Genomic DNA, 26,306 nt, shown 5'->3' with positions numbered 1-26,306 from the left:
ACTACAACATTATATCTGTAAGGCTTGATCCAGTGTAAGAACCTGCCTACTGCGAGGCCTTCACCTTATTTAACCCTCACCTCATTACTGCGTCATGCGGTTTCAACTTGTCATCTTGTCTCTCCCTTTGCTAATAAATGTTCCTCATGTCTTTCGCAAACATCGTCATGATTTTTAACACATTTCATGTGGTGACATTACAATATTTTTCAGTGTTTGCAGCTGATGCTCCAGCAGATCAGACAGCGACTATCTGACTTTTAAGTTGTGTTTAAAACCCGAACAGATTGCTGGATTTAAATTCAACCTCCCTTCCAACTTCCTGACCTCATGCTGTTCAGCCAAACAGTGTTCACACCCACGGCAGCTGAGGATGAAATGTGAAGGATTTAGGAGAATCTATTGGTAGAAATGAAACATAACATTCAAACCTATGTTTCATTAGTGTATAATCAAATGAAATTAAGAATCATTGTGTTTAATGAGCCCTTCATGTCTTCCTAAGGAGCAGGTCCTTTTCCACAGAGCCCGCCATTGTTGCACCACCATGTTTCTACAGTACAGACACTGGCTCTAGAGAAGGCCTTTTGCATTTTACGTTAGCTGAAGGCCATTGTTTGTTTTCCTGCACACTTGGAAAGGGATGTGTGAGGGTAAGAGTTCACTTGGTTGCAATCTACAATCTAACCACTAGATGCCACTAATTCCTCTGCACTGGTCCTTTAAATGGTAGTGAAGATCCCAAAGAAACCAAATATTTCAGGCTATATCTGGGGGGAAGTGTATAAAGTGATGCACAAGATATTTATTTCCCTATGATGCAACAAATCAGTCAATTTGTTTCTCTCGATGTAAACATCAAGAAAAAAAATCATATACGTAACATACAAAGTATACAACATGTCAGGCAGCACAAAATAAGCTGATTTTAACAACCTTAAAAATACTTTAAGGAAAATCAAAAGGAAAAATAAGATGTAAAGGGGTTATCTTGACTCACCCACAGATCTGAAATTAGTTATTATTAATTATTATTATTCAAATAATTTTGTACCAAGTAAGAAAAGGCCTGGTTACAGGTTACAGTTAGGCTGAGTGCCTGTTGTTCTATATTTCATATTAATGTAAATTTAATTCAGTGTTTGTGTTTTTGGATTGTTAGTACCAGATTGTGTCTCTGTATTTCTGTGCCCTTTAATGCCCCTGACTAGAGAGGGACTGAGCTTTTGCTGTGAGGGCACCTACCTAAACTCTTAACAAACTCAGATTTTCAAAATCAGTATCATTCAGTATCAGAAAAAAATGTTATTACTTCTTTAAATAACTTTATTTAATTAGGATGATTTTGTCTGCACGTGTACATTTATGTGTATATTCAGTTATTATTATGAGTAATTTCAGATGCTGGCGACACTTTGCCTTGTTCATTCATAAATATGAAATATGAACTATAAATCAGGTAATCAAAAAACAAATCAATATGAATTAATAACTTATATAGCTGCTTTTGTAATTGTGATTTACTTCAATGACTCTCTTTGCTGGACATGTCTTAACTTTACTATAATCCAATGTTCAGATTAAATATAGCACCTGAAATTATGTTTTGTTATTAGCCAGTTGTTACACAACCATTTCTCTACAATTTGTGTGCACAGGATGTGAGAGCGCCCCCACGTCAGGTCCAAGCAGGATATTTGTTTCACAATAGTTTACCAGGTAGTAACGTGCTCGGGTTACATGCGTTGACATTTCGGTCAACAGTGTCAACACACCTGGCATTGAAGCCTCTTCCGTTTCGAGCGCAGCCCTCCCAGTGGCAGCAGTACCCAGAATCCTTTTCAGGTTTGACGTGGAAGTCATTGATGTGATCCACCAAGTCCTGCAGCGAGTCGAACAGCAGGTGGCACTGCAGGACAGTGAAGGGGGGGGGGGTTAGCCAACATACTAATATCTCAAGTAGATTCAATCATTTATGTTTTCCTGAATCCATTAAAACTATTTTATATCTTAATGTGCTGTAAATGAAGACTGTGTTTCCTTACACCATGGCACTGTTATGTTTTACTTTTGTGTTTATATTGTCAAACACCTTGTACTGATTAAACATTTAGTTTATAAAATTTCCAAGAGTAGTGAAAATTACCTTGCAAGTTCAAAAAGGTAAAGAGGACATTTTTAGATCCGTGTGTTGAAGCAGAAAATCCTCATATGCAAGAATACATAAGCTTATGCCTTTTTGTTGCTCAATAAATGACAAGTATAATTAATAGAGTGCCATAATTATTAAAAAATATATATTTCAGCACCAGTTTCTAGTATTGTAACCTCTGGTCATGTTCGTGCTCTTGTTTTCTGAATCTGTCAAACGTGAGCTCTCACCACCACCTGGGAGTCAGAGTAATATTCACAGTCTTTTCCACTATGATATTCTTACAGCAGAATTGTGGGCTGGATGTAGAGTAGGTCATCCACTAATCAGAAGATTGGTGGTTTGATTCCCCCGTCGAAGTGTCCTCAGGCAAGATACTGAACCCCAAATTGTCCCTGATGTAACGTGTGTGAATGTGTGTGTGGTCCATTGTGGGAGCATTGTAAAGAGAACATTATGAAGCCTGTAGCAAAATTCACTGATCACACAGTTGCACTTGAGATTTAATATACATTAACTTGTGTAGAGTATTGATACAAACTCGTCACCGTGCGTTGATTTATTTTTGTTTTTATTTTGCTGGTCATATTCACCTTCATCCAGCGGCAGGCCAGCTGACCATCCAGCGAGGGCTCTGGTGAAACTTGCTTCTCTCTGTTCTGACCGATGAACATGGAGGAGGGAAAACTGTAGCCCCTCGGTGGGCTTCCAATCGGCAGATAAAACGGATAACCGTGTGGTGAAGCTCCGCCCTCCACGCCTTGATGACGAGCTGCTTCCTGAAAGAGAGGAGGAAGAAAAAGGTGTGAATCACATCCTCATTCATTCAGACTTGGGAAAACCATTCATACCAACCTCCAGGCTGTAATAAGTTGAAGATTTCTGACAACATGGCTACGCAGTCGCAAAGTCACACTGCTAGGATCTAAATAACATTCAAGTTTAACACTAATACAACTGATCCAGCATAAGTTTTACAATGTTTCTCTCTATCTGACTTTACTCTACTAATCGCTGCAAATACTGCATGTAACACAACAACAATAACAACAGGATATTTAGGAAAGGTAATTGTTGTGGTAACACTGTTGGAATAATGCACGAACAGTTCCAAGTCTGAATAAGAGGATGTTTTCCCTTTCTTCCTGTTCCACCAGTACTGTACGAATACAGCTTAAATACATCTACATTAAGTTAACCAAAATATGTTACGATTAGTTAAATATTTGGGGGATATATTTGTCCAGAGAACCTTGAAGCTCATCGAGCAGCACTGCCACACTTCATTAGAGGAGACAGACGTGACATGGAGCTCTTGTCTCTGAAAATTTGCCCTAGTTTCTTAATAGAAAGACATGTGAACACGATGTGTCATGGGTTATACATTTTAAGACTTGTTTTCCCTGGCAGGCTGTTTATTGACTATTATCTATATCCAAAAAAATATTGGCAGCAATCAACACAACGTTTAAACAAACCAGGTGTCAACTGGCTTTCTCTTTTTCTTTTTTTTTTTCTCGAAGATTTTAACTTCAGTAAAAACTTTTGACTGGAAAACATGCAGTAAAAAAACCTCCTAACCTGACTTTGAAATAACTGGATCAAAAAAACCACTTTAGTTCAGTGTACTTTTTTGTATCTTTGCAGTAACTCTGTTGTAAAAAAAAAACAAAAACAAAAACAAAACATGCTCTAACATTCCCAGCACTGCTAGAAAAGGACAATTTTTAAAAAGACAAGTTTTTTTTAGTTCATCAGCTCTTTGCAGGAAAATGGCAGGAGGCTCCGAGGCTCCACCATTATTATGGAGAAAAGGACTGGGCTGTGTATTGAACCCTGTGGTTTCAATGATAATGATTGATGACTGCTGCTGTAAAATCTACTGTTTCTGCCCTTAAAATATCATTAGTCTTATTTACTTTGAGGACTATCACTGCTGCTAGAGCTTTAGGATATGATTAATATTGTCAGCTGGGCTTAATACTACCTTCTGATGTTAAATAAAAACAACTTGTTCTGTTTTTATTGATAAAATGATCAAATCAAGGTGTTTTAAAGACGAGTGGAGGCTTAAAATTAGAAGGGAAATTCAGCAAAGTGAGTTATTATAGGCAAACAGCTGCTGGTACAGAATCAAAGACATCTTTGAGGAAGCCAGTGAGTACATCTAAGGACAGTAATGAGTGCTTCTCTCAGTCCACCTTTGATATATAAGACAAATTTAACTTTCTGAGCTAAAAGATGAGTCTGGGCCAAGAGGAACGATTTTGATGCTGTAACAAACAGGCTCGTGTGTTTGATGTTTTACCATTCAATTAAGGCTAGAATTTGATTTAGACAGAGTCACTGGACTGGCTGTGTGCTGTGTGCAAACGTTGCACCAACAAATTAGATTCACTCCCAGGATCCCAATTCAATTAAATTCTGTTGAAGAAGAGTGGAGCACATTCAGTCACAATCAGTCCCCGGCTGGATTATTCTGAGAGGCCCGTGGTCATGCCTGAACACAAGATTAACTGATTATATGAAGATGCACACGTGTAGGGAAGGGTTTTCCCTCCGGTGCGTCTTTATGAAACAGCAGATTTTGATCACATTCAACTTAAGTGAAACACACTCTGGCTGATGTCTTTGTCATGAAGACAGAATGAAGGGGTTGTACAGTGCAGTAGCCGTGAAGAACCCAGTGGAAATGTGATTAAATTGCTGCTTCTCTGAGAGTTGACGTGTGTTGAATCTGGGGATAGGATGATGCATTTGTGTTCTTGCTGAGAGTTACATGAGGAGATCAATACCACTTATATGTCTGCACCGTAAATAAGAAGCTAATTCCAGCAGCTGGAATTCATTTGTGAGCTTTAAAGGTGATGATAAGCGGATTTTGTTGCCTTTGGACAGAGCCAGGCTAGCTTTCCCCTGTTTCCAGTGTTTGTGCTATGCTACACTAGGCTATGCTAACTGGCTGATGGCTCCAGTTTTATATTTACCACAAAACAATGACAGTGGTATCAGTGATCTCATGTAACTCTCAGGGAAAGGAAATGAGCAATATTTTTTCAACCTGCACACACCACCACTGTGTGGCCCTATTTTGTGTAACAGTAGCTAATTTTCATTAACATCAACACATATATGTTTTCATTTATTGTTCTTTATATATTCTTCATATCCATATGAAGGATCATTGGCTGAAGTTGTTGTTTTGATGCTGTTTTTTTTTTTTGTCTGTTCATTCAAAGACATTATCTGACTTGGTCTGGACCAAGATTCGATTCAGGGACTTGGTTTCCCCAAATTTGCATCATGCAATGTGCGATTTGAAAAACAACAGAATTTTCTCTAATTAATTTTGACATGTTTCACTAATCAAAAACAAAATCCCATGCTTGTGACAGATGCCAGAACCCTGTAGGAATTGCAACAGTCATTTGTGAAACATTTGCAATCTGTGTTTTGTGAAACAGGTCACAGCTCTCCGTCTTATCACATCTTGAAGCCGAGAGGTGGTCAGGCTCTTTGTGTGCTCAGAGGGAATCAAATCTCAAAATCCACTTTAAAATTGGCAAGTGACAAACTTGATCTATTACACTCAGATCTGATAGTGGATAATGTACATGAGCAAAATATAAGGTGGCACAAAATACCTATAATTGGATGATTGGTGTCGTATCACTGTGCAAACACTTGGACTCACCCGAGAGAACAGATGTGGCTGAGGGCTGCTGCTGCTGTGAGGGGACTCCAGGGGTGAGGAAGGGGAGGGGGAGGAGGGGGAGGGGGAGGAAGGCGATGGGGAGAGGGACGAGGCGTGGCGGGAGGAGGGTGACAGGCTGAGGTCCATGGCCGGAGGCGTGAAGCAGGACCCGGGTCGTTCTTGAGGGGAAGACTGGGAATCTGTAGTGGAGGTTAGAATACAGTTATAATGGGGTTTCTTTGTGTCCTTGTTAACAATGCTGAACCTGCAGTTGGGATTCTTTTGGCTAATTTAGCTTAAAATACATATTAATACTGTGAAATTGCTCAGTCCACAGAAAAATGCACACAGCCTGTATTCAGAAACTGAGCCTTAAAACGACCCGTCAGGACTCCTGTAACTTTATGATGTCACCGCTCTCAGCCATGCCCCAAGCCCAGCCCACCTGGACCCACAATCCAGTCTTGCAGGATTTGGTTTGTTTACCTGAAATCTGCTATATTTTTATTGGATCACTCAGAAAACAGTCAGCCAATCGGAAGAGCTGGCTGTTGTTGCCAGAGCACCAGAGAGAAGCCTGAGAAAGACGTAAAACTACACTGAGATGGTTTTTGGTACTTACTGTACAACCACAGACATATCTTCTTATGGATATCAACATTTTAAACAAAACACTGGAAAAGTTTAAAATATGGGCCCTTCAAAAGTTGCTCTAAATGTACATTTGGACATTTTAACATTTTGTGGCTATGTTTTGCATAAAACAACCATGCATGATTACAGTATGATAATCGTGTATAGATCATGGTGACCCCCCTTTGAAATATTTTAATGTTAAAATAAAGAATATTGATTAATATTGAGTCACATGCACAGTTTTCTAGCACAGCCCATCTTGCTGTTGGAGACTCTGGTGTCTCTGAGCCTCTATTTGGGAACATCACCAGAACCAGAGAACATCACAGAAGGTATATGAATGAGAGGGTAAAACAGTATTACAAAACAACAAGAGGCTACATAGAATACAAAGCCATATTGCATGTTATTAGGCATTTTCAAGTATGGTGTTAGTTATACAGTGTATTCAGACTGTCACAAAGGCCATGTTGTGGTTTTCTTTGAGGTCACTTCATGCCAGTGTCATGCTCCTCTTGTTATGAGCCACACTCACACTCAAATCTGCGGACAATGTATGTCTATTTGAGGACAGACGAGAGCTACCATTCATTGGATTTACAATATTAAGTTACTGGGAAAGTGAGAACAGATAATCAGCTTATTATACTATTACATTCTCACAGTGACAGTCTGCACTGCAACATCACATCAGTACAGGCATGTGTTTGTGTATAAGACGGGGGAGATGGAGAGTTCGCCGAGAATATGTTCTTAAACGACCTTCCTGGGTCACTCTTACCTGGGGAGGAGGGTGGTGAAGGAAAGGTTGTACATATGAGGCGTGCTCGTGTGGCGCTGAGAGGGGCACAGATAGAGGAAGGGCAAGCTCTCTTTCCTAATCTCAGTGGACCATCTGTCCGTCCTGAGGGGAGCTTCAAGTCCAGCGGCTCATCCAGCGACAGCATGGCTGCTGGTTACTGCTGCCCACCTGGAGAGAGAGAACCAGGTTAATATACCAACTAAATGGCCCTCAGCATCCTTTCCAAAGTATCAGAAATAACACAGTACCGAAAATGTTACAGGCTCTTATGCTAACTTTGCTTTAGCCTCAGCTATTTTGATTAGCTTCTTCTCTGTAAGACATGACAGTGTAGCTTTCAGCGTGTGTTTGAAGGTATCAGTGAGTTTTTTACTTCTTATTTTGTACATTCTGTTGTAACCTAAATATTTTGATATATTTTAATTAGTTTGTTGGATTCATGCTAACCAGCATTCATTCTTTTCTTTTCTTTTTTTTTTACCCACTTGGCAGCAACACAACAATGTTTCCACTTCATTAAGCTGATAATTGGCCAGACACAGAGCAACATTATCAATTCATTTTGTAATCACTATTCACTCTCCTCTCACTCTGTTTCTAGTACAACTCATGAGGTAAATATCTGGGTCATTGGCTGTTAGCTGCTAACTTTGTCTGTTTGATGTTGGGCGGGTAGCGTTCAGCGGATTTATCAGCGATTATTCACTGAAAACAGTTGTCTGCTGCGTCTGAAAATGACACTTATGAGATCAGTGAGATGCTAAACAGTAAGCTGTGAGTCATTAAACCAAAATAATGAGCTCACAGACTCAATAAAGCTGAGGGAAACAGCAGAGCCAGGCGACTATCACCCTACACATTCCACATAATCATTTACTTCACTGATAATATAAAAAATCATTGATTAGAGCAGCTTTTCAAAGGCGTTGTGTTAAAAATACATAGTCATATGTTTTGTTATTGTAAGGATGATTTCTTGAGGAGATGAGAAGAACCTATTGGAGGCTGGAGAATTTGACAGATATGGAATAATCTAGTAGATACTGGAAGGTCGAAGCTTTTATTATCGATGGTCAACGGGTCAATAATCAGTGAACGTGTATTCAGGAAATATTAACAAAGAGCAACTCTTGAACACAGATATTATGTATGTTGTAACATGTGTTCTAACAAAATACCATATCATACATAGTAACTCAATGCACAATAAAACTGAAATTATCTATTTGTTACCAGTTTACTAACAGAGTGTAAAAAATCTTGAAAATTCACAAACAGGAAAGTTAATCATTCAACAACTCAATTCATCTCACAGAGTGAGATGAATTGAAATCACTTTTTGGAAAGTATCTAATGCAAAGGACTGCAGGCTTTTAGTAGTTTGCATACAAAGTGCACTTTTTTTTTTGTTCTGTGTCTCCCATTACTTTCACATGCTCTCTCTCCCTCTCTCTCTGACATAGATCCACAGGTCTCTTGTGGGTGTCAACCGCTGCAGGAAGTCCATTCCTGCACTCACAGTGGACTGAGACAAGTCTGGCCCACTGGATAAAACACACGTCTGCTACCTGGTAATCAAAACAACCACACACACACCAGTCTAACACAGTGGGACATTGACCAGCGAGGTAAATAAAATGGTTTTGCATCAATCTGCCACTGACATCAGTGCAAAGCAGGGGAAGATCTGAGGTGATGGCAAATCAGCGTGACCGTGTGAGGAAACACCACATTAAAATGTTCTCCATAAAAATGTCTACTTAACACTTTACTAGGCAGCTGAACTATAATTTCAGTTGTCTGCTTTACTAGTTTTGGTTATTGTGAAATCATTCCAGCAACATTAGTCACAGCTACAGTCAGATCAGAGATAATAATAATAAAGCAGTCAAATATTGTGGCTCCCAGCAAGTGAACCGTATTGAGCAGGGAAACAGCTAGTATAGTTTCTGCAGTAACCAAAACATGAATCAATTAAAGTGGAGAGGCTGTTTAACATCAGTTTCAATGGGGCAGAGTCTGATTTCCTTGAAACAATATATTTAGACTGAGACAGCTCACTAGAGTTTAGATTAAAATATTTTTGCATCCGTGTAAATGTTGCTTTTCTAATCCTGATTTCTCAGCGTTAATCACTCACTTGTTACATGGACTTCTCGTACCTTTTACCATCACACACAACTGTATCCTATAGAACAGCTGGGAACCTAAACCACCCTGAGGCAGAGGGAACTGTTATACATTATCAAAATATTAATAATACTTTAAGTGATAATGAAACAACAATTATTGAAGTAATAAGAATAAAACTTAATTCTGCAACAGTCCAAAATAATTGCATATAGTGCAAATAAATTACACTGCTGTTACTGCACTACCACTGCTGCTGTAGTTGCTCTCCATTATCAAAATTACCTTACTTTAATTAATTCTGTCCAGTGTGTACATTACACATTGCTTAGTGTTTATAATGCATATAACAAAACCCTTATATTGTACATACTGTCTGTTAGTTCTGTTCATACTGTACTTACATTACATACTGATATCATGTAGACATTACACACACACACACATTTATGACCACTGAGTTTCTTTTAGTTGCCTCAGTTTCAGGGTCCTGGCATAGACAACGCTGGCACAATATCACGTCTTACTGGGACCTTGAATGGAGCAAAGCGATCTTTAATATTATTAGTAACACATGTGCTTTTCCTACCATGAAGACTCAAAATGTCTGCTGTGACAAAGGCCTATCATGTCAGTAGCTGAGTGAGCTGGGAATGGATAGATGAAAACAAGAGATATAACCACAGATCTCCTGTGTATGTGACTCATAACACCAAGACCTTTCTTTGGTGTGTACACAGTCTTAAGAGTGTGTTTACTTAAAAAAGCCAAGATTAAAATCTGTGGATTTTCCTTGTACAAACTGCATTGAAAATATAGACCAGGTTTACTTCTATTTAGATTTTAGTGTGGAGAAACAGGAGGGTCAAATGCTGCGTCATGAATTCAAGTTGTTGCCGTGTTCGTGAGGGAGAAACCTCTGAGGAACATTATGATGTGGGTTTGTTATTGTGATCCTCTACATTTCTGTGGTCCGCCTTCACTGACGGGCTAAAGGAGATTTTGCAGTATTTTTCCACCCATGGCAGTATGATACTCTGGATGAAGCATGAGACAAAAAGCTACACTGGTCTATGACTCAACTCGTAAGGTCCTGTTAGACCCAATGACTCAAGATCCAGATATCTGCTTCAAAGTGAAAAAAAATCTCACAGGAAGAAACCAAAGGCAGAAAACTCTGCAGTGAAATGGACCAAACCTGCAGGGAAATGCTTGACAGCTGCTGGGAAAGTTGACACAGCACACGCACATGTTTTTCAGGAACATCCTGCGTCTCAGTCACACTGTTAGAAAATTTTTACACCTGAGAGCTGCCCAGAACATCCTCAGTCCTCTGTTTGTTTTAAGAACACCTCTGCTAATATCCACTCGATTTACCATCACTCACCGTCGTTGAAATAGCAGGAGCTACCACTGGTGAAGAATAGAGCCCTGAGTGATACACTGGCAAAGCTAATATCTTCCACCAATTTGTCTGATCTGCCATTAAGTAATAAGAAGTTGTGGTCCAGAAATGTCAAAGACATATCAGGTAATTAAGTAATGGGATTGGCTTTAAAATTACTGTCTGCCAGAAAGCACTGATAAGTTCATTTTGATCATAAGTCAAAATTCTTAAATAACCTAATTAAAAATATCCTTTAGGCCAACCTTGAGAACTTTTTCTAAAGTTCATACTATACTTGGATGGAGTAGCTGTAAGGCTAAAACAACCGTTAAAGAATTGGTTTGAGATTCTGGGAAATATGCTTATTCACTCTCACGGGGAGAGTTAAATGAGAGGAGTGATAATGTGAAGGAAAGGAAATCACAATTTATCAGTTTAAATATCTGTTTATGTACACAAGACACTGTTCATTTGTGAGTTTTAGAGATGCTAGTAGGTAGGTTGTCAATCTTTGGACAACTAGCTGTTTTCCCCCTCAAGTCTTTACGCCAAGCTAAGTTAAGCTAAGCTAAAGTAAGCTAAAATAAGCTTTCATTTGAAACCTTACACACACAGCACAGATATGTTTTCAGGTGTCTGTTTTTCTAGACAGTAGTTATACTGTATATTTAGCCAGTTTGCCTCCAGTGGACCTCCTAAATGGCGCCAGACGTGGGCTGCAAGTAGATTTGTGACACAACTGCAAAACCTCTATTGGGTGTCTCGCTGTATGGCTCTTTAATGATAGCTGGCAGCAAGAGCATTCTTAATTTACTTTCACTGACTGGATTCAAACCGGCAACTTTCCAGCTACATGTACACCTCTTTAACTTCTAAACTTGCTGTCACCACAAATTCTTCCACAATCACCGACAGGATCCCCCGACATAATATGAGGCAGAGGCTAAACCACAATGAAGTCAGTGTTTAGGTCCTTCTGCCGGCCTGCCAGCTACCTCACCACACTGGTTTCACATTCCACGGCAACCTCGTTGACTTCTCTCTCTCTCTCACACACACACACACACACACACACACTCTGCTATTTGGAAGTATTGTGAAGACACGCACATACAGGACCATATGTATCGAGGCACGCATGCAGACTGAAGTCACACCAGACATGCGCAAGAATCATAACCACACGTGAGCCCCCCACCTCCAGCAGCTCCACCCCCTCTTTTCCCTCAATGACCTGTGTTTGGGCAGCATGCCCGGACCCTCTTATGGATCCCCTACTGCCTAGCAAAACACATACTCTGACTGTTCACACACTTGCACACAGTCACATATAGTGACACACACACACACACACACACACACACACACACACACACACACACACACACACACACACACACACACACACGTCTGTCTATACTTGTGAGGACCCTTTATGACAAATTGCACCCAAGTCCCTAACAATAACTGTCTCAACTAAACGCCTAGCCCCTACCCTGACCTTAAAGCCAAGTCTGAACCTTCAGTCTGTCCTTTGAAGTGGTGAAGACCAAACAAAGTGTCCTCACTATCCAGACCTGTCCTCACAACGCTGGTACTCAGAAGTTAGTCCTCACAGAGATAGCAATACAAGCTCACGCACAAAAACACAGGCAGCACAGACCATGTGCATGTGCACATATGCATTTGGTAACACCCATATTCTGAGGAATGCAGCTATTTAGTGCACAAATACACATGCATACACACTTGTACATACAAATAAACATCACTTTACACTTAGAAACATTTGCAGACAACACAGTTATATATAAAGTAGTTCACACATACAAACACAGTGTTGTTGATACCCTCATGTGGAGGCACTGGAGTTTTTAACGCACACAGTATACACATGCGTATACACATGCAACATGCAAATACACACCAAATTTTAAAAAACAGTCGCTAAAAATGATAGCTTCTCATGGAAACACAAGAAACTAAAACATGTTTCACAAAATTATATGTAAAACAGTATAGAGACACATACACAGAGTGGCTGTCCCTTGGGTGTAACACACACACAAGAGTTTTTCCTCCTCTCACAGGAAACCTTTGCTTCCACAGCGCCCTGGTCTGGCCTCTTCCTCCCTGTTTTTTTTTTTTACTCCTGTCTCTCTTTACTTCCCTCCCTCTCACTCCTTCCTGTGGTTTTCCTCTCCCAGTCCTCCAGCAGAGCATACCTCTCCCGTTCTCCTCCCCTCTCCGCGGCCCTCTGCACCTCCCACTCCTTTTTCTTCTCTCTCATTTTTTATTCTTCAGTGCATTTTTGAAGTCCCTTTTCTATTTTTCTCGTCCACTTCTTGCCATTCTGTCATAGATTATTATTTTTTTTAAAAAGACATTCTTGACTTCAGGGTATGGCACGTCTTTGTGGATGTATGTGTCATTAAACATCATTTATTTTTCTCCTTATTCCATCGTTTGTCCTCCTTTTCTAAACATAAAATACTTTTGATTAATTAAGGAAAAGGTGAAGCGTAAAATTTAGGAGACTGAATCTCATGTTTCTCAACTCAAGAGAAGGATCGGAGAAAGAAAAGTTGGTTTTAAAAGTTGGTATTTCAGGGTATTTCAGGGAAGTGGATTTTAGTGTTTGATGTGCAAGCAGGGAAACTTCTAGAAAAAGGGAGGAGCAACACAAGACAGTCCATCACTCTAGGAATGATGCCAGTCCTTGTTTTTTTTAAGGGTTGCATCCTTTGATCTTTCCATCCTACGTCCTTATAAGGTATTATGCAACCCTGCTGCAACAGCAACGATGGCAGGAGACGTTGTTTTTGTGACTCAGATACAGACACAGGAGGAGAGAGACTGACTGAAGGGTTGATGATTGTTCATGGGAAATGTCTGCGATTGGCTGAAAGTGGACACCTGCTCGGACAAGCAGCGGACAAAAACAAAGAGTGGTTTGCATTGAGGACAAAAAAGGGGTTCTGAGGACACAGACATGGGATAAGAATCATGGAGAAAACACCAAGGGGTTTCTCTTACCACACAGTCTGCGGTGAGATGGAGACGACAAAAAAAAAAAAAGCCAAAGTTTTTTGGGGGTTTTTTTCTTAAGTGGAATAAAAACAAGAGTTCTTCTCTTCTTACTGAAATCCAAGTTTTTTTTTCAAATTACACAATACTGTATGTTTTTGACTGTTTTCAAGAACCCAGACCTATGAGCATCATCCAACACTAATGACTGTATCATGTTTCAAACTCAAGTCACAAAAACACAACCACTGCCACTGCACTAAAGTGGTTTCTGCCGCCACGGCAGCAGAAAGGAAATTTACTGTCAGTGTTCACAACTTGTGAATGTGTTGAACCAGTGTTTTATATGATGTCAGCTGTGATTCACAGCACGTTCTTTATGGCAGCCTTCAGGAGAGTGGATTTTCCTCGGGACAAGAAAAAGTGGCATCATCTGGGCAGACAGGCGGTGAAAACAGGAGACAACAGGGAGGGAAGCTGTGGGAGTCAGACGTGGGCTCCCACCCTTTCCTCTCCTCACACTTCTCCCATTATTTGCCTCAGTATTATCCTCACTCCCTCCCTCTCTCTTTTTCTTTCTCTTGCGTCTCGGCAGCGCTAAGTGATGCAACTCTGCAGGGCCAGTCTGCAATCGCCACCAGTAGAGCCTGCACTGTCTCTCACACTGACACTGGCGTCTTCACCACTTAGGAGGGGAGTGGTGGCGGCTGTCAAGGGAGGAGGAGCGGGGGAGTAATCACTCAAAAACAGGGATTATTTAGTTCTTTACTTGAAAAAAAAAAAAGCTCTTTCCAGATTCTCTGTATACCACTAAACTAATTTTAGTGATTCAGTTTAACAAAGTTAGTTGAACTGGCTGCTCACAAACTGGACTTAATATGATAATAACATTTAACACTTGTCACAAACTGGTTCAAAGAATGCGACACGGAAGGTTTCCATGCCCAACACATATGTAAACAATGTCATTTACTGAAATGAAACTTAACCAACAAAAACAATAAGGTATGAAAATCATCAACAGACACATGGGAATGTTTCTGTGTATGTGTTGAGTTTAACCCCCCCCCCTCGACACCTTACAGTTTTGCCTGTCAGCCTCCAATTAGTTTGAACTCCTCGTGAAAGTAAAGAGGCAGGTGAACTTGTTACCAGAAGTGAATGCATCTACCCCCCTACCTCACAGAAGTGAGTGGGAGCTAAAATACAGTGTGAATGCACCTGAAGACTAAGATCACGGGCTTGATTTACAGCCGTAGAGCTCAGACCAACCCTCCCCGTCAGCCTGCAGCCAGACAACAATGTCCCTGGATGTTTCAATTCTTTGTAGTGTTACAAACCTGACACAAACTGGAAAAGGACAATGTTATAATGAATACTCAAAAATGTTCTTACTACATTACAAACTATTTATGAAATGTTGGTCTACTGCTTCCAAATGCTAAATAGGGTAAAGTAAAGCAATCGGAAATTAATCTTTTACTGCTTACTAAAATAAGTACTATAGATTAGATCAAATTATTATTAGACTGTCTAACCAATTCATTTCTAGGTTGAACGGAGCAAAGTTAGATGTAAAAAGCACAGGGAGTGGTGATGTATCTTTGGGGTTGCATTTATGGAATATTTTTTTCTTAGTGCCTAAAGTGAGATTGTTTAAAGGAAAACATTTTTCTGTGAAATATGTTAACACTAAATGATTTTTTGGTATTAGTTCTTCTTCTCGTTTTTTTTTTTTTCCTACAGAGAGAAGCGCCAATAGACCAGAATGCAATGCAGCCTTGACACATGTTGCATTCTCAGTAAGAGTCTGAGCTCCATTTTTCTTAACTGCAAAAACTGTTGTATTTCCTGTCCACAGTTACAGAGTGGAACAAGTTCAGACATAATCTCTGGGTTGTTGAACACGATGTTGGAAAATGTGGAAACTCTAGCTACAGTGTACGAGGCAGTTTGTCAGTAATTGGTGAATGACAAATTTTTACTGCAAAATGCTGGTAACTCCTGCAATTAACTGAGTGGAGATGGAAATGAAAACTATCTTTAAAAATGTTGGAAGCAGACAGTTAGGATAAGAGAAGGAAGTCAATAGAGTTCATTTTAAGACAAACAGGGGACAAAAGACAAATATCTGGAGTCAGATGGGAGTTGTACGAATCGAGAGGAGATCAGCTGGGGCTGTAATAAAAGATAAACCCATCTAATCGCAGTTCATCCCTCTGCAAAGATGAACTTAACCATGTATAGTCAAAATATACAAACTTTGAGATGATACCAGTTTGGAGCAAGTCTTGTATGGACAATCTTCCTCTCCTGCTAAGGTGGTGGCTGCTTCCTTCATGTCTGCGCTAATTGATATTATTATATCAATGATGGGTCAAATGACTGTGTAACGTGAAAGGGGTCGACAGAGAATCATCCCCAACCCTGCGGTTGCCTTTAGCTCCGTGGAGCAGTTTGGCATCTTTGAGCTGGTTGTTTTGACTTCACTGTTGTAGTTCAGCCTCGCTGCTCTGTGTTGTTTCCAGCCTCACCCAGCAGCTGTTTTCAGCCAGAAAGCTTTGTTAAACCCACTGTAGGCTACATAAGCCCTTCACCAAACAGCAGGTTTGCGACTGTAGCTGGATAATTATATCCAATTTAGTAGGTAAAGAGCCTGAGTAGGTGCAGACCAAAAACAGAACTAAAGTCAGAGTGAATATTGGACTTAAAAGGGCCAGAAACACAAATCCAAATGAATGCTAACGTTGATCCATGTTCGTCAGATGTGCATTGTGTGCTGACACATTTGTCACTTACAGTTTAATGAGTAGGTAACATCTCAGAGCTGTGTTCATACAGTTAAGTCTGTACCCTCCAAGAGGCCAAGAGTCAATTATTCCTGCTTTCAGGGGGTTATTTGTAAGTTTTCTCTGCCGCCAAATGTAGTTTCTCAGCGGAGCAGATGATGGTGATTGTCACTTGACAAGAGCCTCAGTCAGTGTTATGATACATCCTCTGAGCAGCGCTACCTCTCCAGGGCAGATTGGAGGCTACAGTGAGTCGCTATTGGAAAGTGTCGAGAGGAGCCGGGGTTAGCTGCTTAGCATGCTAACTTCAGTAGAAGAAAAGACATGATTGAGGCAAGAGTTAACACTGGCGGTTCTCTCCACTGCTGGAGACAGCTGTTGGTGAGTAAAAGAATGAAGTTTGATCCTGAACTATGTTTCTTCTAGACTAGTGAGTGCACAGCTGTTAGTGCTAATGTTGGCTATGTAGCAATCGCAAAACTTACAAATAGCTCTTTTACGATTTCTCTATAGTCAACACATGGTGAAGTCTGATTCATCGTTTGGTAACATCAAGCAGAACCACAGTTGTTGTGGTTGACTGAAGTTTCATATACTCTGATCCCTGATTAACAACAGCGATTTAACTGTTTAACCCTTTGACATAATCTTAACAGCAGCTGCCCACCAATCAGGAACAACTTAATAGTGTTTAGTGAAAGTCTATGTTATAAAGGTCAATGAAGTTTTATTTAAAGAATTATATAAATCATTGCAACTCTGAAACTATATTTGGTGAGGGAGTCTGGGAAAGACACAAACCCAAACACTGTACTGTAGTGAAGGACAAGACGATGGCATAACACTGAACAGATCGCAGCAATTACACCTCAGGGAGGGGGGTGAGGGTAGGGGAGGGGGTGTGCGTTTATTTCTGTATTAGAATCCTTGTTTTTAAGCTGTTTTGTTTGTATCTCATTCTCCCACCATGACTTCCCCCCTCCTAATCTATTTTTCTTGTGTAATAGTAGTTCTCCCACTCTCCTCTTTTTCCCTCTTCATTTATTTCTCTCCCTATACCTTCTCCTCACTCATAACCCCCACCCATAATCCCTTGCACCACCTCCATCCAACCGCTTGGCAGCGGGACAAGGTCAACACAGAAACCTCTTCACTTCTCTTTTCTGCTTTCCCTCCCTGTAATTCCTCACCATCAGCCAGCGGAGCAACAGAAACCCCCACCCTCCACGATCCTTTCATCCACCGCCGCCCTCTGAGGACTGAGGGAAAGAGAAAGACTAAAGATGGAGAGGAGGATGAAGGAGAGGTCCAGGGGATGTCGAGCAAAGACTGAGTGCAGATATTCTGGGTTGCGCTGAAGGTATGAAGACGGAGAGGAAGAAAGAGGGAAGGAACATTAGGAAATAAAAGACAGAGAAAGGAAGGAGGGGGGTTGGTGAAGAGAGAGGGAAAGACTGAGGGAGAAAAGTGTTTTTAACCTTTGATGACAGACGAGGCCAAGATCAGTCTGTATCCCAGAAATCAAACTCTCTCTCCTCTCTCTCTCTCTCACTCATTTTCCTTCTCTTTCTTTCCGCTTTGTCTTTCTCCTTCCTTATGTCTTTCTTTTTCCTTTCTTTCTTTCTTTCTTTCTCTACATCCCTCTTTCATTCCCTCAGCTCTGTCATCCAGACCTAAAACACACAAACACATGCGCCTCACATTCCTACGTGCAGAGCAGATTCACCCAATTTGTTTCCACTGTGTGTGTATGCGTGTGTGTGTGTGTGTGTGTGTGTGTGTGTGTGTGTGTGTGTGTGTGTGCGTGTGCCAAGTCAGTAAATAATAACCAATCCCAGCTGTACTGTAGGCCCTTCCTCTCATTCTCAGAGGGGAAACAAAGAAGGAGAGAAAGGAAAAGGGCTCCATCATATAACAGAGTAATGAGCTGGAAAAGAGTCAGCAGAGAGTTAAGCAGGAAGAATCAATAACGTTTTAATGCTAACGGGCATTATGAGTCCTGCAGAGCTGGTATTCAATGGTCTCTGTGTATAGGAGTTACATGCCATTTGAAAAAAAAATCCAATTTGTCCTCATTTCTACTGCGGTTTCAGGGTCAAACCACCTTAAAGCTTTTCCATCCTGCCAGCAAGCACTTGTGAGGGCGGGGAAAAGCTGCTACACAGGTAAATAAACGCTGCAGTTTCCTACCTCCCAAATTCATCCTGATTTCTGCGGATCAGTGTGAAGTAGCTCTGCGTATGCGGGGCTGAATCTCAACAAAACAGGATGGAGTTTTTCCACCTTAAGGGTGAGGAAGGAGTTGATGAAAGCAAAGGGATAAGGAGAGAACAGGAGCCATGAAAAGTGAGCAACATAGTTGAAGCAAGAGAGGCAGATTGGCAGAGAGGGAATAAGCATAGAAAACAAGTTTGAACTGCTGTACATTAAAAGATGGTGTGAAAGCATCATTCAGTATGTTATTCAGTATATTGAAATACTGATATTCTATCATAAGGTCCTACAGCAGTTAGCACTAACCTTAAAACCTTAGTGTTTTAGTTGCCTGACACTGACCATTTGACAGCCATTTGCCATGACAACAATCTTTTTACAACCCGTGTGGCAGATGTTGCACAAAGTAGCAAATTTAAAAATGCTGGATGTGAAAAAAATAAATAAATAAATTCAAACACAGTCATTGAATGTAATCCTGGCTTTTCCAGAATTGTCCAATATTGACTTTCTTGTCTGGGAATGATGTTGCAACTAACTCAACAGGCTGCCAATGCCATCAATCTCCAACCACCACCTACAGTGTTTACACCTACTATTGTGCTTTATTCCATTCAAGCTTTCGTTTCTGTCCATTATATCAAGTGCGGAAACAATTAAACAGAAAATTAATCAACAACAACAATTTTGATAATTGCCATGTGAGTCATTTATCGAGCAAAACTGTTAGAGATACACTGATTCTAGTCTCTGGAGGACTTCCTGCTTTTCTCTTTACATCACTGTAAATGAAGTCTCTCTGGGCTTTGCATAGTTGGTCTGACAAAACAACTAATTTAAAGGCGTCGCCTTTGGATCTGGGAAACTGTGAGGGGCAGTTTTCACTAAGGACTAGATGATCAATTGATTATTTGAAGAAACAACCGTCTGATTACACACGATCAGTTAGCTGCGGCCCTAGTGGTGCGATAGTGGCAGCAAAGCAATGGTTCAACATCATCAAAGCAGCCACGGGTAAAGAGAGAGATGAAAAAAGGAGAGAAATAAGACAGCCTGTCCATTGTAGTCCACATCTATGGACCATTTCTGCCCATCTCTGATCCTACGCCCATCTGCCATGCCACTTGATCCCTCCTTTACAATCATTATTCCCATCTTTGCCAAGACATATTTGTCTCTTTATCCATTTTTCCTCTCCTTTTCTTTTGCTCCGGATTCACTCCCTCTCTCTGTCAGGCCTTTTTCATTCGCCTCCTTCCTCAAACACAGACCTAAAAGAAAAAGAAGAAAGAGAGAGAGAGGGAGGCAGCAAGTGGGAGGGAGGGGAGAGGAGAATAAGAAGGGGAGAGAGAGAGAGGGTGAAGGGGGAGTGATGGAGGGGGGTGCTGGGGTGGGGTTTGCGGAATTTGGTCTATGTTTGGTTTGGAAGTGAAGGCCCCGGCGCTGGGCTCTCAGGAGGATAACGGAAAAGAGAGGGAGAAGAAAGGGAGGTTTATGGATGTGTGTGTACCCTCACAGGTGGTCGGCACATACTGATGGGGTGGGGTGGGGGAGGGGGGGGGGGGTTGCTTTTTGTGCATGCACATGTCTCTGTGTTTACTGAACTGCGTCGGCATGTTGGCAAAGTTCGTGCTATCTGTGCTCAAAGCATGTGTGTGTGCATTCGTCTGTTTATTCGCAGATGTTGGCACAGACGCATGTGAGCTTTTGGCATGTAGGAATCAAGAGGAGGAAGACAGAGAGAGGAGGTGAATAAGACATTCCTCAGATGGAGGAGGAGGAGGGGGGAGATGCAGGGAGCCAGTGGTTAGTTAGTGGTTAGAAACTAAGAGGAGAAAAATGAATGTCTGGCCCAGGGCTGGGCCCAAAAACGATACCACAGCCAGCCAGCGAGCCAGAGGAGAGGAGAGGAGAGGAGGAAAAAAAAAGTTGAAATGAGTTATGTAAAAGAGGAGAACCAGGGGAGGCCTCCTCCTCCACCACCACCACCACCTCCCACCCTCCTCCCATATGAGTCCTGCTAACTCCTGCCTGTGCCGCAGGGGAGAAAGAGGGGGAGTGGAGCTTTTATAGCTGGGCTGAACCCGCTGAACCCATCATGTACAAACAGCAGCGAAAGTAGGGAGACAACGGAGGGCCGAGTCCAGCAGCCACATGGGGGGCTTCAGTGGGGGGTGGGGAGGGAAGGGGGTCCAGGTGGGGCTGGAGGTATGAGGAGGAGGAGAGTGATGGAGTGGGAGGAAGAGGGTCATCACAGGTCTCCCTCTACTCCCTTTTCAGCTGTACACCAGCAGTTTGGTTTCTTTCTTTCTTTCTTTCTTTCTGTCTTTTACTTCACCTTCTTTCTTCCTTATCTCACCTTGTATTTTTTTCCACCTTCTTTCACCTCTTTCCTTCCTTCCTTTTCCTTTCTCCTCCTTTTTCTTCTTCCTGGCTTCTGTCATTTTGTCCATCCTGCTTTCTTGCTTTCTTTTCCCCCTATTTTTCTTTCTTTTATCTTTTTCTTTCTGTCATCCCTTTCACCATTCCTTCTTTCTTGAGGTTTGCTTCCTTCATCTTTTTTCTTGGCTTACTCCACTGTTTCCTTTACTCACCTTTTTCACACTTATTTCTTCAGTATTTATCTTTCCTTGCTTCCTTCATTCCTTTTGCCATTTTTGTTCTTTTTTCCCAAATTCTTCCTACTTATATTTTACTTTCTCTCCATCTTTGCTTTCTTTCTTTGACTTCCTTTACCTACTTCTTTCTTTCCTTTACATCTCTGTTCTTCTTCTATTCTTCTTCCTCTTTCTTCCTATCATCTTTGTTTCTCTCCTTCTTCCTATCATTCCTTCTTTCTTCTATTGTTTACATCCTTTGCTTTTTTTCTCTGCACTTATACTCCACTTTATTAATCTCCTTTTTTCTTCTTTCACTTTTTCAGGTGGGTTTTGTCTGGAATTGTTTTGCCATTTCTTTCTTTACCTAACATGTTTCTTTCTCTCAGCTTTTTTCATTACTTCACTTTCTTCCTTCCCTCACTTCATTCGCACTCTCCTTCTACCGCTCTTATTTCCCCTATCCCTCTATCATTCTTCCTTCCATCCCTCCTTTCTTTCTACATACACACTATTTTAACACTCATACAAACACACGTACACACAGACATACAGTATGCCATTTGCATGAGCAGCCTCCCACCCTGTAGCAGACAGTGTGGGTGGAAGGGGGCTGCAAAGCAGACGCGCCCAACAACAACAGGAAAGGAGTTTGCTTGGCTCTGGGCCTTTTCTAAAATCCATCCATGAGCGTTTCTCCAACCTTCAGAGAACAGCATGATGCAACGAGCCTGCAACCTGCACATCACTGCCATCGCACGAAAACCTCACATTCTCAAAAACTCCTCGCCCTGTCCACCATGATGCATCACAGAAAAATCAGTAAGAAGTTTGAGTGGTTCCTGTGCACTTATGGGTCACTCCCCAAAACCTGCCCTGCCTCTTGGGACCCCATGGAGTTTCAGTTAAAGTGAGAGCATGAAAATCAGTGCAGCTGGAGTTAGGACGTTTTTCTAATGAAGGGGTGTTTCATACTAAAGGGAGGATAAGGAGTCATGTTGGTGTCACGGGGGTGGAGGACTTGTGGGATTTGATGACCCAAACTTCTGAGAGGAAAACAAGGGAAGCAAAGGTCTTGTCTCCACCCTTCTCCACTCAGTCCATGTGGTCAGAAGGACCATGTCTTACTCAAAGGTCCCAGAGCAAGATTATATACAAACTGAAACACTGCCTAGTAAGGCCACACACAGACCCTCGCACCTTTTTGTTGCTTGTAAGTGCAAAATACCCCAATATCGGAACTGAATAGCAAGTGAAACCCCATCTCCACACGTTCATATTCATATTCCTCTGACCATACATACATGTTAAGAGAATAACAGAGGGCCCAGGATAGAACCCTGAGAAGCTCCAAATCTGAGATGAGCCAAAAGAAGAGAACAGAACTAGTGTGGCAAATAATTATTTCCATTATCAGTTAATGAGTCGCTTATTTTCTCAATTGATTCTTTTGTCCATAAAATTTCTTAGTCCAAAACTTTTGATACAGATGAGTTTACTATCATATAAGAAAAACAAAAGCAGCAAATTCTCACATTTTAGAGGCTATAACCAGCAGATATTTGTATTTTCAACAATAAATCAATCATGAAAAGAGTTGTCGATTAACTTTCTTTTAATTGACTAATCAATTAATTGACTTATTTTTTTTGTTTAAATGTAATATGACTTGCTCACAGGAGAATAATGTAATACATGTGCTGTTCTTCCACACACACATTCAGGGGGCATTACCTATCAGGAGCTGCCTGTTGTCTGGGGTTATCTAAAGTTATCTAAGTTTCCATTCCAACAGGTTTATAAGGAGAATAATAGAGGGCCCCAGAGAGACCCTTGGGGGACACCGTATGTGGAAAAAATCTGCACTTTTGCTAGTTTTAATTTTGTTGACAAAAAACTCTTCTGTCAACTTGTGCCTACTTCAAATAACTGTCATGGCTACTAGGATATGTTCATAACTAAGGGACATCAACTTAAACACAAATCATGTACATTTTCACTCAAATTACAGCTTTTTCTACATTTCACCAAATGCATACACATACACTACATATACCATGTAGCACAAACAGCTGTTTTATAGTACTTTAAAAAGTCTGAGACCGTTTGGACCCCACCTTTGGACCGACTTTTGAAACTTTCAACAGACAAATGAAAATCCACATTGCATGTAACAGGATTTTCCATAAAGGTTAAAATCATTAAATCCCCATGTAATTTCTACCATGGTCGGGGTCTGGTGGTGTCATAGCAGATAGAAGAAAACTGAGTGCAGCATCAAACTAATGCCTGAGCAGCACAGACACATTTGAGAGGCAATGGAGGAACATATAGGATTGTTAGACTGATCTTCTGTTAGGATAAAGAGGTCAAGCCAGCAGTTTAGTCTCGTTGTCATTTACCGTGTAACAGCCTGTAGACAGTCAAACAGCCTCCTCTGCTCCCTGTGGTCTCCCTGAAGATGCTTTCGAGCCTCCAATAGACACAACCGAGGACACAGTTTACCAAAAAAAAAAAAAAAAAATCAAGCGAGTTTGTCCGGCGTTTCCTGTACCATCTTCGACCAAATGATCAGTTTTCACCGGCTGATTTCAAAATAAAAGCAAATCCTCCCACAGGGGATCGTTCAAGAGGGGGGAGCGAGAGGTCAGTTTTCAGATAAGCAATCGAAAACCTTGTCCTGTGAGTAGTTCTCTCTCAAAATTAAGACTGACGCAAGGTGAAGAAAGAGGGGGGATAAACTAAATCACGTGTGAGGGTGGAGAGGTTCTCCTGGAGGCGCATCGCTCGGTTGCGACGCTGGTCAACTGAGCTTCAAGAGCGGCGGAGAGGAGGGAAGAGGCTGTCTGAGTGGGAGAGAGAGGGGTGGAGAGACACTGACGGAGGACGGGTGAGAGAGACTGAGGTGGAGCGACGCAGAGAGAGAGAGAGAGAAATGCGAGGAAAGAGATCCAACCTCCAGCTGTTGACTCTCACGATAGTCTGAACTTGTGCTGTGTGTGTGTGTGTGTGTGTGTGTGTGTGTGTGTGTGTTTAAAGTTTGAAGAGTACAGTAGGTTCACATTTCTCAAGTCTGTCTTAGACAATACTCACACATCCATATAGCCCCACTGAAAGAGTTATGAGTTACTGTAATAAAATATAAAAAAATCTCCTACTTTTAAATACATTTTAGAGTTCTGCTGAAGTAAACCTCAGACAAAATCACAGCCACTGATAAATCTTAAAAAGATGGGTATTGCTTTAAGACAGAGTTGAAACCAGAATTACTGACTCACCGCTGTGTGTCTCCCACTCTGACGAGTTTCAAATTACATCCCTGTTTATCCAGAGTCATCTAAAATAACAACCATTTGTGGGAAATTCTCTCATAATTGTTGTGTGAAGTCTTGAGTACTGGCTGTAAGTGTTTTATGAGGTCACACTGACCTTGACCTTTGACCTTTGACCACCAAAATCTAATCACTTTATCCCCTTGAGTCCCAGTGGAAGTTTGTACCAAATTTGAAGAAATTACTTTTTTGTCTTATTCTGTTACAGATTAATTAAAAGGCCAAAATCATGTTTTGTGATGTCACCGTGACCTCGACCTTTCACTTTTGACTAAAATCGAATCAGTCCAAGTGAACGTTTGTGCCAGATTTGAAGAAGTTCCATCAAGGCGTTACTGAGATGTCGTGTCCTCGAGAATGGGACCGATGGATAACCTGAGAACAATATGCCTCTGGCCCTGGCTGTCGCATAAAAATGTGAAAAACTTCCCCGAAGGCTCTGCACACGCACACAGGTGTTTTCACTTATTCTGGCTGATTAGCCAACAGGTGGAGGTTTGGTGGAGTGATGAAGGGAATTATGTGAGGTGATCAGTCCTCATACCGTTTACATAAGTCATAGGACAAAGTGAAAATATTCCATTACAAATGAGAATCCTGCATACAAAATTCTTACATAAGTAAAAGTACAGACACATAATCAGCTAAATGTACCAAAAGTTAAAGTACTTGTTTTGTTCAAATATATATATATATATATATATATATATGTTATAGTTTTAGTTCAGTGGCCTCCAGGGTCAGGTCCCTCCAAATCTGAGGGGTCCTAGGATGGGATAGCGAAGTAGAAAAAAGCACATTAGTCTTTGTTTGTTTTTTGTTTGTTTTTTTTTAGACATTCCTCTGATCTTTGCTTTTTGTGAAATATCTTTGGGTCTGAATTTGTTATGTAAAACATGTAAGAAGTTTGGAGCATAAATCTCTTCTTGGTAGAGCTGTTCATAACTCATGAGCTTAATATCTTCTAGACTTGTAGAATTGTAAATTCCCACTTAAAACCACTAGAGGGAGACAATGAACACCATCAGACAGCGGCAGGACCAGATGTCAGAGGTCCAATGCCAGCAGAGGTGTACGCTATTAGGTGTACAGCACATTACACACAGTACATACACAGATTATCACATTCAGGCTTGTTAAACACTTGGTGACCTGAGGCCACATTGCCTGGCAGGCATAATATTATCTGTGAGACTGATGTTGGAAAATTCATGAAGATGCATTCTGGTGAAAAACAAGTTGCTAGGAAATTAAATATACTGTGTCCACATCAAGTAATGTGGTGATTTCTAAGAAGTTAGAATGGATGTTAGATTATTTGAGTTTAAAATCACATACACAGGTTTGGAAAAATGTATAACACACCTAATTTTTACCACATTTCGAATCCATGCCTTTGAACATCATTATTTAAATATTTCCATAGTTAGTTTAATTTAGATCAAAGATGATTTGGTTGTTTTGCTTCTTGGAAATTTGTGACCTTCTCTATGGAGAAACAAACATTGAAAATTGTATCGTATATAGAAAATAGAACCAACAAGAC

General features: G+C 40.9%; 1 protein-coding gene across 1 annotated transcript in view; it reads right to left on the bottom strand.

Annotated features, from left to right (window-relative positions):
- The window catches only part of LOC139635912 (zinc finger protein GLIS2-like), a 31,125-nt gene extending 6,706 nt beyond the window's left edge, over window positions 1–24,419 (bottom strand). Inside the window, exons 1-5 of the mRNA XM_071503478.1 lie at window positions 23,831–24,419; window positions 7,264–7,452; window positions 5,847–6,046; window positions 2,746–2,931; window positions 1,776–1,909 (exon numbers count right to left, since the gene is read on the bottom strand). Coding sequence (XP_071359579.1) covers window positions 1,776–1,909; window positions 2,746–2,931; window positions 5,847–6,046; window positions 7,264–7,429 — 686 coding nt within the window. The 5' untranslated portion in view covers window positions 7,430–7,452; window positions 23,831–24,419. The remainder of the gene's footprint in view (window positions 1–1,775; window positions 1,910–2,745; window positions 2,932–5,846; window positions 6,047–7,263; window positions 7,453–23,830) is intronic.
- Window positions 24,420–26,306: the final 1,887 nt, after the last annotated feature.

The sequence above is a fragment of the Trachinotus anak genome, unplaced genomic scaffold (assembly GCF_046630095.1).
Source record: "Trachinotus anak isolate AG129_WGS33_773 ecotype Australia unplaced genomic scaffold, CSIRO_AGI_Tana_v1 ptg000019l, whole genome shotgun sequence".
Taxonomy (NCBI): Eukaryota; Metazoa; Chordata; class Actinopteri; order Carangiformes; family Carangidae; genus Trachinotus; species Trachinotus anak.
The sequence above is the reverse complement of the archived record's forward strand: the minus strand, read 5'-3'. Positions and strand labels throughout refer to the sequence as shown.